This window comes from Narcine bancroftii, chromosome 2, assembly GCF_036971445.1.
Source record: "Narcine bancroftii isolate sNarBan1 chromosome 2, sNarBan1.hap1, whole genome shotgun sequence".
Lineage (NCBI taxonomy): Eukaryota > Metazoa > Chordata > Chondrichthyes > Torpediniformes > Narcinidae > Narcine > Narcine bancroftii.
In genome coordinates this window covers 83,622,831-83,635,025 of record NC_091470.1, presented here as the reverse complement: position 1 = coordinate 83,635,025, position 12,195 = coordinate 83,622,831, and the positions used below count along the sequence as shown (strand labels likewise).

Here is a 12,195-nt window from a genome sequence, read left to right as displayed (position 1 = left end):
AATTGTGTGGCTGCAAGAGCAGGTAGGGGACCAATTACCATTAGGTGAATATCTAATTTTTGATACTCTACTGCAATCATTCTCAACGGAGGTCCTCTGCCCCTTTCCCCCAGGGGCCACAGCACATTTAAGTAAAAGCCCTGTTTTCTTTTCACTTGACAAAATGAATATTTTATATTTTTTTTATGTAGTGGGTAGGAGAGAAGTATGGAAAAACCCAAAACTTGACTGCTTCACAGGGAAGGGGGCCCATAAATTTTGGGTAGTCCTTGGGGTACCATTGCCAAAAAAAAGGGTTAATAATGGCTGTTCTACAGGGTATGTTAGGAGAGCGATGGAATACTTTCCATTGGCCTGCATGAAGGGAACTCATAAGCCACAAAGAAGCACAAGAACTTCCAGCGGGTTCTCCTCCAAATTGGATGCCAGCTTGACTTGTCGATGTATCATTGATTTTTAGTGGGTCTAAATTCTGGAATACCAGATGGACCTTCTTGAGCAAGTGGAGATCGACAATTAAAAGCTGGTCTTGCCAGCAAAGTTCTCATCCTGAAAAAAAATCATAAATGGCTTTCAATAATTGTATATTACATTCCCTTTGCCCATTGTCTGATGCTATCTTGAATTAAACTGAAATTGCACTGCTTTCTTTATTTTAAATTACTAGAGTTCATCCCTTATCTTAACTACTTAGTTATTCTAGTGAACAGAATCTTTTCTATAGCCAATGAAAATTAAAGGAACTGCAGAAAGAAGAACAGAAATCTGAAATAAAAACAAAAAATGCTGGAAATACTCAGCAGATCAGGTAACATCTGTTGAAAGGGAAGAGTTTTAGAGAGAAATCATATCCCTCATTAACCTCTTGCAAATTTAGGATTTGCAACACCATATTAGATGTGAGGCGTGGATACAGAGTAAGAGAAGAATGACACACTGGTGTAAGTGAAGTCGAGACTGATTTATTGACCTCCCTAGCTCTGCTTTTATAGACCCAGCTTCCTGTTACTGGACCTGATTTTCCCACTGCTGCGAGTGGATGTGACATCACCAGTGAGCTGGCCTTTGATTGGCCTTGGTTCCCACTGTGCAGAGTACTGGCCCGTGAAGACCATTAGTGTGCGCGGGCTTTCTGCGTTCACTGCGTTAGTCTGCCATTTTGAGAGCCGGTTCGCTTTCCAGATAGCGGGCTGCTACATGACCTCTCCCCTCGCCAAGAACTGCCATTGCTTGGACGGCTTACCCCTGTGATGTGGCTGTGTGTTGATTGGTTGGTTTACGTCCAGATGTGCTGGTTTGAGGTGGTCAACAGTGAATGTCTTCTTTCCCACCTATGTTCATCATGCATGTTGATCCATTGTGCCTGATCACCTTGTGCATTTCTTCAAACAGCCGTTGTAATGGTGCCCGGTGTGCTCTCTTGCCTGGGGATTAAAGTTTTTGTTTGCCCATGCTATGTGACCAGGGTACCCAGTCTTTCCCTGAGCTTATTCAGGGTTGCTGTGGATCTTTGGCAGGGGGCACAAATTCCCCAGGAATGACCAAAGGTGTGTCATACACTAGCTCTGCTGCTGAGGCATTTAGGTCTTTTTGGGATGTCTGGATCCCCATCAGGACCCACAGAAGCTCGTCTGTCCAGTTGGATCCCTTGAGCCAAGCCATCAGTGCCACTTTTAGGTGTTTGTGGAACTGTTCCATCAGCCCATTTGCCTGGGGTATGGTGGAGGTGTGTCCCCAGTAGGTTTGCCAGTGCTGTCCACAGGCTTGAGGTGAACTGTGCGCCTCTATCCAAAGTCATGTGTCTGGAACTCCAAACATTGCCACCCAAGTGTTCATCAGGTCTCTAGCACAGGCCTCTGTTGTTGTCTCTCAGTGGGACTGCTTCCGATCATCTTGTTAAGCAATTGACCATTGTCAGTAGGAATTGTGGCCCCCCCAGGGACACTGGCAGTGATTCCACAATATCTATGTGTATGTGGGTGAACTTTCTTTGTGTTGACTTGAACAACTGGTGTGCTGTTGGACCTTTGACATCTGGCACAATGTGCAGGTTCTGGCCCACTGGCTGGCCTGCTTCCGGAGACCATGCCACATGAACCAGCTAGCGACCATGCCACATGAACCAGCTAGCTACCATGCGAATGGTGGTCCTGATGGCCAAGTGTGCCAAGAACTTCCATTATCTCCTCTTTCATCGAGCAAAAGGTAACTTAAAACTTTGTCCTGGTTTCCAGTCCCAATGAAGGCTTTTTGTAATTTTACACTTCTCAGCTAAGTCCCATCACTCTTCTCTGTTCTAAAGGAAATATTCTCAGTTGATTCTATCTTTTCTCATGGCTAAAGTTTTCCAGACTTAATAACATCGTTGTAGATTTCTCTCACAATCTCCAATGGAATCACATCTTACCTGTGATCAGAATGTATGCAGCACTTGAGCTGTGACTGAACTAATATTGTCTGCAGTTCTGTCATAACCCTCCTGCTCTTTACTCTGTATCTCAGCTAATAAAAGAAACAAACAAGCCAGATGTATTTTTAATCCCCTTATTGTCCTAGCCTGCTTTGTTTGAGAAACTTCTCATCTCCTCCATACTACTCATTATCTTGACACATTGAATCAAAGAAACATGAAAATAGGAGCTGGGGTTTGCTGTGCCAATCAATAGATGATTATCCAAACTCAGTATCTTGTTTTAGCTTTCTCCCCATATCTCTTCATCCCTGTACTTCTAAGAACTAGGTCAAAGAACTCGTAGAATATATTTTCCAATTTGACTTCAACTGCTTTCCATAGTAAAGAATTGTACAGGTCCATCACTCTCTCACAAATAACTTACCTTTTATCCTTAGCTCACGGCCGTTGGACCCAAATATCCCGGCCGTCGAGAAGATTCTGTGTTTATTCAAGCAGTATCTGTGGAAAGAGTGACATTGTGGGTCCAAGTCCTTTCATCAGAAAGGGTCTCTGATCCAAAATGGTAACTGTTTACACAAATGATGTCTGTTTATAGCTTTATTTGATTTTAATTCATATTTTCAGCATCTGAAGTCTTTTGATTTTCATTTTTTACTTGCATTTAATCTGTACAGGTCTGTTAGAATTTTTTATGTTTCTGAGAAACCCTTTTGTCTCTCTAAACTCTACTAAACTTAGGACTAATTGACCAAATAGATTCAAAGTTAAATAATTCAGAAACAGGTCCTTCAGACCATTTCATCCATGTTGGCTACCTGAGCTGGTTTATTTGCCAGTATTTGGTCCATATTCCTCCAAACTATTCCTATCCATGTCTTTTAAACATTGTAACTGCCCCTGCCTCTATTGCCTCCTCAGACAGCTTGCTCCAATTACTAACTGTGTGGGAGGTGGGAGGGATCTTAATCCTTTTATGTTAAATTCCACTACCTTGGGAAAAAAGATTGCACCTTATCCGTGCCCCTCATGATTTTACATACTTCTATAATTCACCCCTCAGCCTGCTAGGTTCCAGGCAAAATCATCCTAGCACATTCAGCCAAGCCCTACAGTTCTGGTAACATCCTTGTGAATTTTTTTCTGTATCCTTTCCATCTTAAAAACATCTTTCCTATAATTAGGCAAGCAGAACCACATACTGCGTGTGGTCTCACCAGTGTCTTGTACAATATTAGCATCCCAACTCTTGTACTCAATGTTGCTGACTGATAATGATAAACATGCCAGACATCTTCTTCACCATCCTGTCTAACTCTGCTGCTACTTTCAGGGAACAATTTATCTGTACCCAGAGGACTCTGTTTTATGATACTCTCCAGGGCCTTGCCTTACAAGTCCTACCTTGGTCTAATTTCCCAAAATGCAACATCTCACACTTATTAAAGTTAAATTGCATCTTGGCTTCCTTTCCCAGTTGATTTAGATCTTGTTGTAATCTTAGATAACTTTCTCTATCACATCACGAATTTTGGTGTCATCTGCAAATTTATCAACTATCTATATGCATTCTGCCATTTTAGGCATCCATCTGATAATCCTTTGATGCAATTTGGCAGAGCAAGGACATTGCCCCACCCTGCTTGGGAACTTTTTAGATTACTCTTTCCCCATCTTGGGAGATAGATTAGCCACTAATATCTTTCATAAATTTACAGCCTCCCACAGCTACCTTGATTATACATACTCTCACCTTGCCTCTTTGAAAGACACCATTACTTTTGTCTTAGATATTTTCTCTCTACTGCATTTCTTCCAATGAGAAGGCCTGCAGTCTGGTGCCTCTGAAATGCACTCTTTCTTCCTGGAATATGGATTCCCTCTGCCATAGTGAATGAAGCTTTCAATCTATTTTTACTCTACTTCCCCATCTTTTCTGGGACACAAGAAAGATAGAAGTTCGCTGGTAGTTATTATTCACCTCTCCAGTCTTTGCAACATATCTTTCACAATTTCTGTCAAGTCTAACATGATCCCACTGCCAGTCCATCTTTCCCTCTTACTCCTGCATTTTGTAGGGACCTCTTTGTGAGTCCCTGGTTCACTCTTTCATCCCCACCCATCACTTTCTGTACTTGGCACCTTCCTATACAACCAGATGATCTGCAATACCTGCCGTCTTTCCTTCCTACCTTTCACACATTCATAATCGAAGAATCATACAGCATGGAAATAGGCCTTTGAGTCTGACTTGCCCACGCCTACCTAAGTGTCCCACCCACACTCGTCCCACCTATCTTATCCTTGCATCTGTCCAATTTTTTCTTAATCATTACAATTGTACCTGCCTCAACCTCCTCCTCTGGAACCCCATTCTATTCATCCATCACCATCTGTATATACATATATATGTATATATATAAAAAAAGTTTTCCCTTAAAGTTTTTCTATTAAATCTTTTCCCCTCTCACCTTAAATCTATGTCCTCTGTTGATTTCCTTACTCTTGGGGGTGGGGAAAGACACTCTGCATTCACCTGATTTTTTCTTCCCATTATTTTGTACTCCTCTTTGAAATCACCCTCATCCTCCTGCATTCCAAGGAATAAAGCCCTTGCCGCTCATCCTCTCCCTAGAGCTCAGGCTCCTGAGTCCTGGCAACATCCTTGTAAATTTTCTCTGCACCCTCTCCAACTTAACAACATCTTTCCAAGAGGGCGGTGAGGAAAACCATTTGACAACCCAATCTACCTGTGATGCCACTTTCAAGATACACTGTTATGCACTCATAAATCCCTCTCCTCTCCCCTGATCCCTACTGTGTAGATCTTCCTGACATAGAGCTCTGAAAACACACCTCACATTTGTATGCATTAAATTCCTTCAAGATCCAGATCCTGCTGCAATCTTTGGCAACTATCTTCACTCTCTGTAATACCAGATACTTTAGTATCATCTGCAAACTTGCTTATCAGGCCCAGATTAAGTAGTGATTCACTTGCATTTTTTCCAATGTTGTCTACTGTGTTCCTCACAATGTGGCTTCCTCTACGTTGAAGAAATCTCCTAAACAAAGATTGGGAGATTAGTGAAACACCTGTTGCACTAATTTAATTATTTTTAAAAACATTAATTTATTGCCATATTTTCACCTTCAAAAAAACAAATTTCATGACACTTACATGACAATAAATTCTGATTCTAGATTCTGTTCTCAGTCTGCAGGGGTAATCTTGAGTTCATGTTGCGTGCCATTTTAATTCCATTTATCCCTTCTCTTTTCCTCTAGTTCTGGGAATTGGTCATGGGTCTGAAAGATTAACTGATTTTCTTCCCACAAGTGTTGCCATACTGCTGAATTCTTCCAGCATTTCTGTTGTTGTCCAGTTGCACCTGTCCCTTTCTATTTCTGTTCAGGGTATAATCGGCCTCCTTGTTTGTGCCACTGAAGTGTATAACTTCACATTTACCCAGATTATACTGCATTTCTCATGCATTTCCACACTCACACAACCTGCCCAAATCATGCTTGAACTTTTCCACATCCTCCTCACAGCTCTTTGATATCACTTTGCCTTTTTACTCTCTACAAATACAGTAGCTTAAATTAAACTCCATTTGCCTTTTTTTTTCTGCTGCTTAGGTTTCTAAACTCTAGGCCGCCTTGTAGTCTGAAGCTCTCCTCCAAACTGTCGATGACATGACCAGTTTTTTTGTCATCTCAATAAACTAAAGAGGTTTGTTCATGCCAAAAATTGGCTGAATAAACACACGGCTCATTAAATCATTTTTTTAGACAGTCTGGCTGAGTATTTGGTGGAGTAATGACTTAGATGTGGGGGTAATTAGCAAAGATTTGATTTTGCTGTGAAGCTGGAAACCACAGCAATAGTATTTTGAAGATAATAAGTGAAGCCGTTGTGCTAGATTCAAAGAGATAGAGGATCCAAAATAGGTTAGAAAGGTGACTTGAGGAAAGAAGACAGGAAATGTAAATTCAGAATTTTAGATTAGCAAAGCTTGCTAACAACAATGATTTTATCAACTCAATTAAAGTGGGTCATACATCATAGAAAGAGGCCCCATGGCCGACCAAGACCATGGTAACCATCAAGTGCCTGCTCTCACATCCCATTTTATTCTCTTCCCTTTTTTTTGTGCTTTGATTTTGTGCATAGTATCCTGATGCTAGATTCCCTTGTACTATGTTTGGATGTTATGTTCTAAAAATTTGTTCCAAGCTGTGATATATGATTTTATTTAATTGAACTGATTCAAACTTGCAGGAAAGGAGGGTGGTAAGTGAGAAACGGATGTTTGGAGGAGCAAACAGTGTTAAAGGCTGTGAAGCAGATGTGGGTCAGAGGTTCTCCATTGGAAGAGGACAAAGGCTTCGCAGATTTATTGTGGAAGAAAGCAAAGCAAAGGTAGGACTTTAAAAATTCACCATTCTATTGGCAGTTACTGCACGTGGAAATCCTTATAATTGTTGCAAATTTACAACAGATTAATGTACCAAAGGGTATATAGGAAGGGTTAAACCTCCACAGCAGGTTGGGCTTAAGGATAGAATATTCAAAATTACAAGAGATGTGATAATTTGCACTAATCAATGTTTGAGGAATAAGGGAGATGTGTTTGGGAGATGTGGTGGTGCATAAGCTGCACAATGAGCCATCTCAATCCTAATCATATCTGCATATCTTCCCACACTCAGCTTACTCTTCTTCCTCTCTTATTCAGTACAACACATCACATGATGTACTCCCCTCCTGTACTCCCCTCCTGTTCAGTCAGAGCCATGTTTGTTCCCAATGCCAGCTATTGTATTCTATCTTTTCCACCTCAGGTTTCATCTCTAACTTGTGCCGTCTTTCATTTTCTAAATGATTTGTGGTCTATCTTTCCCTGTTGTTCTGTCCAGCTTTCATCCTTCTTAACACAAATGTCCAGATTCAAGGACAGGACTGCAGATGCTGAAAATTGAAGCTGGACATAATCTGCTGGAGGAACACAGTGGATCAGGCAGCAGAAATGGTTAACGTTTCAAACCAAAGCCATTTTTTGACGAAGTCACAATAAAGGGCTTTGGCTTGAAACATTGACGATTCATTTTCTCCTACTGATGCAGCTTGACATGCTGAGATTTTCTAGCAAATTGTTTTAGATTCAAGGACAATTTGTCTTCAGCTGATATTGGACTCTTAAATGGTCCTCTTGCTTGTAGAAGATGATATTGTTGCACTGTTTTAACTGTACATTTCTCTAAAACCTGTACTTTGTCTTTGTAACACTACATCCTGCACTCCTTGACTTACTGTAACACTACACCTTGCACTTTTGTTTTATTATTGCACTACCTCAGTATGAGTTCACTTACCTCACTAGCAAGGAAAATAATGATTTTCACTGTATCTCACATGGCAATATTTAATTCATTTTATCTCTCCACTCCTGAGCAGAACTCCTGCCGTGTACTTTCTTGATCTCACTTCCATCTCCACCCTCCAATGTCCTGCTTGTCTTCCTCTTTCCCCCTCTCAATTTTTTTTCCAATATTGGTGGCGGACAACTGGAAAATGAAGTAAACAATGAGATGCTGGAGGAACTCTATGCCGGGCAGCACCCAAAGGAAGAAATGGTTAGTCAGCATTTCAGGTTGCGGCCCTTTATTAAGATTAAAGTAATAAGGGATGATATTACATTTCCTTCCTCTGTCATCTCCAGTTTCCTCTTGTATCCCAAAGAGATAGATGCTGGTTAGATTAATAGAACGTCAAATTGCTCCTAGTGTGCAGGTGAAGGGTAGAATCAGCTGGGAGTTGATTAGATGTGGGGAAGAAGTTTAAAAAAAAATTAATGTAGGATTTGTAAGTGGATGGCTGATAGAGAGCACATACTTGGAGAGCTGAGGAATCTGTTTCCAGACATTGAATCTAAGGAACTACAGTATCACTATGGCTTTACCATCAATCAATCATGCAAATGGTACACACAACAGCTGCTGCCAGCCTGACAATCTCGTGGTCGGTATTGTTTCTCTGCTTGTTTTCTTTGGTGTCTGCGATCATACAAACCAGTAAGCTTTAGTTTTACCTGCTCAATTCTTCATGTGGACCATTGCAGGTTGGTACTTCTGATAGGATGGCTTGCATATTGTGCAATGGGGCTCAAGGCATCATGCATGCAGAATGGACCTTTGAGAATAGCATCAAGAACAATATACATAGAATGTGGCTATTTGACCCATGGTGTCAGTGTCAGTCCAAAAAGTGATCAACCTAATCCAACCTTCCAGTCACAATCCTGCTTGCCATCACTTTTTTTTTGGAACATTTTATTTAAAATTTTTAAACACACATGCATTCAAATATATTTCAAAATACAAATATAATAATATATTGATAATGCCCCAACACCCCTCCCTACAATCTCAAGAAAAAATGAAGAAAAGAAAGAAAGAAAAGCTAGCTATCACTCTTAAAGTACAGGTTGTACCTCTCTAATCTGGCACTGTGTGATCTGGCAACGCCCGTGGTCTGGCACGTTTTGATTTGCCACCATTAGTGTGTGGATCTGCTAATGCGCCAAGATCTGTTTACACTGCTGCCATGTGTTTTGGTGATACAGACCTGTTAATTTCTTATATTAGCTGTATTTTAGACCTTCAGGATGTCACCCAAGAGACCAAGGGGTGCAGAAGATGGTGGTAGTGCTAATGAGGATAAGCGTAAATAATTATCTATGCTTGAAAAGCATAGTTACTGGAAAAAAATTAGATGAAGGAACTTCTGTAAAGACTTTAAGTGAGTACTGTGGGATTGGATTGCCAACTGTATATGACTTAAAGAAACAAAATGAGCAGATTTTTAAGTTCTTTGCTGAAAATGAAAGCCAGAAAAATTTAAAGTTTCTGAAAACTTTGAAAGGTGCAGGAGTACAGAATTAGACAGTGCACTTATAAAGTGGTTTAAGCTCCGACATAACGTAGGTGTAAGCATTTCTGGGGAGATGCTTATCTAGCAGACCAAAGTTTTTCATAGAAAACTAAATCTAGACTATGACTGCGAATATTTGCAGTGCATAGTGTGTGCAGTGAAAAGCATAGTGCTGATGTGGAAGCTGCGACAAAGTACCAGAAGCAAGCTATATTGCAATAGTGGCTGAAGAAGGTTGTTAATAAGCTTATTCCAGCTCAGAAAATCCACTTACTTCCCTGCACCTCCTCTGCACCTGATGTGCAAGTATCTGCTGATCATGGAGACCCTGATGTATTTTTTATGCTATCTGAGCTACAGGTAGATTATTTTTGGTTTTAGGCTTTATATTACATTAGGGTGGCATGGTTGACGTAGCAGTTAGTGCAGTGCCTTTACAGTGTCAGTGATCGGGATTGAGGATAGAATCCTATGGTGTCTGTAAAGAGTTGGTATGTTCTTCCTGTGTCAGCACGAGTTTTCCTCCCTCTGTTCAAAACGTTCCGTGGGTGAAGGTTAATGGGGTGTAAATTGGGCAGCACGGATTTGGCTGAAATGGCCTGTTACTGTGCTGTATATCTAAAACTAAAAGAAACAATAAGAACCTTGTTTAGAAGCATTCTTCTTCTTTGGCTTGTCTTCGCGGACGAAGATTTATGGAGGGGGTAAAAGTCCACGTCAGCTGCAGGCTCGTTTGTGGCTGACAAGTCCGATGCGGGACAGGCAGACACGGTTGCAGCGGCTGCAGGGGAAAAATGGTTGGTTGGGGTTGTGTGTTGGGTTTTTCCTCCTTTGCCTTTTGTCAGTGAGGTGGGCTCTGCGGTCTTCTTCAAAGGAAGTTGCTGCCCGCCAAACTGTGAGGCGCCAAGATGCACGGTTTGAGGCGATATCAGCCCACTGGCGGTGGTCAATGTGGTAGGCACCAAGAGATTTCTTTAGGCAGTCCTTGTACCTTTTCTTTGGTGCACCTCTGTCACGGTGGCCAGTGGAGAGCTCGCCATATAACACGATCTTGGGAAGGCGATGGTCCTCCATTCTGGAGACGTGACCCACCCAGCGCAGCTGGATCTTCAGCAGCGTGGACTCGATGCTGTCGACCTCTGCCATCTCGAGTACTTTGACGTTAGGGATGAAAGTGCTCCAATGGATGTTGAGGATGGAGCGGAGACAACGCTGGTGGAAGCGTTCTAGGAGCCGTAGGTGATGCCGGTAGAGGACCCATGATTCGGAGCCGAACAGGAGTGTGGGTATGACAACGGCTCTGTATACGCTTATCTTTGTGAGGTTTTTCAGTTGGTTGTTTTTCCAGACTCTTTTGTGTAGTCTTCCAAAGGCACTATTTGCCTTGGCGAGTCTGTTGTCTATATTATTTCCTGTTTTAAGCTTTGTTCTACCTTTGAAAGCACAGGAATATGTATGTGGAATGGGTCAGGCATATATTTACATAGGACATTCTCTTAGGGGTCAATTTCTGTTTTCCGGCTTTTTCTGTGGTCTGTCAATGACCAGGTCTCAATTTCACCAGATTAAAGATGTACAACCTATTCTCCTTAAGCAATGTGACTGTACCTCTGCCACTCACTTTGGAGTTCCAAATGCCTACCACCACCTGAGAGGAAATATTTCCCCTATTATCCCCTCTAATCTTCCCACCTATTCAAGAAACAGCTGAAAAGATAAGATACAGTAAAAGTTATGAGACTGACAACAGCCTAGTTATATCACGTTCCCAGGTCTAGCAGTGCCTTTAGTCAAGTTGTTTTAGATCCATTTTAACATTTTCCTGTTTCTGTAAAGCAAGATTAATCAAACATGTATTACCATTCAGTTATCTGTTGTTAGTCATTAACATCAAGAGTGCTATGAAGTGGCACTTAACCATCAATAACTCACTCACCAACATCCAATTTGGGTTTTGCTAGACCACTCAGACTTCATATCTGATCACAAACATGGTATATAGAGCTGAATTCCAAGGGCCCTTGATGTCAAGTACTCTTGTAAGACTGAGGTGAATGGCCATCAAGGCGTAAGCATTTCAATGTCTAGACTCTAGAGCAATTGTTGCAGCTACAGGATGTCACTATAAGAATTCCTCAAGGCAGTGTCCTAAACTCGGCCATCTTCACCTGCTTCATTAATCACATGATCAAAACTGGGGGAGTTTGTGATGTTGACTGTACAGTGTTCAATTCCATTCACAGCTCATTAGCAAATAAAACAGCTTGTTTGCAGTTAGACCTAGACAACATTCAAGCAAACAACATTTACACAACAAAAGTGAAGAACAATGATTATCTCCAACCAGAGAATCAAATCATCTACTCTTATCATTGTAGGGACTGTAAATTAAAAGATACACACACAATTAAAAGAATACACTCACTCATTCTTCAGACCTTCTTTATTTGTCTCTCAAAACACTATTCTTCTTCCCATAAAGCACCTCTTTTTAATTGAGTCTCCACCACACAGATGACCGCAATGCTCCTAATCTCCAGTGACCCTGCGCATACACCTGCTCCATCACGCTATACGTACTCCCCTATTCTGACCGCACACTCACTTTACTTCTCCTGCACGTTGCCCCGGATACATTACCAGCAATTACCGCTCTACTCCCGACCCACGTAAGTACATGACTGCGATGACATTACCAAAAGCGTTACCATTCCTGAACTTCCCCACCATCACTATCCAGAGGGTCATGATTGACCAGAAACTCAATTGGAGTTGTCACATAAATATTAGAGCTACAAGAACAAATCTGGTGGGATATTGTTAAGAGCCCAGAGAACCCCAAAAC

The 12,195-nt window shown here is 41.5% G+C and overlaps 1 protein-coding gene across 8 annotated transcripts in view; it reads left to right on the top strand.

Moving 5' to 3' along the window:
• The window catches only part of LOC138753842 (coiled-coil domain-containing protein 9-like), a 299,921-nt gene that overhangs the window by 62,057 nt on the left and 225,669 nt on the right, over positions 1–12,195 (top strand). For all 8 annotated transcript variants that reach the window (XM_069917295.1, XM_069917298.1, XM_069917301.1 and 5 more), the window contains one exon: positions 6,699–6,839. In XM_069917295.1, coding sequence (XP_069773396.1) covers positions 6,699–6,839 — 141 coding nt within the window. The remainder of the gene's footprint in view (positions 1–6,698; positions 6,840–12,195) is intronic.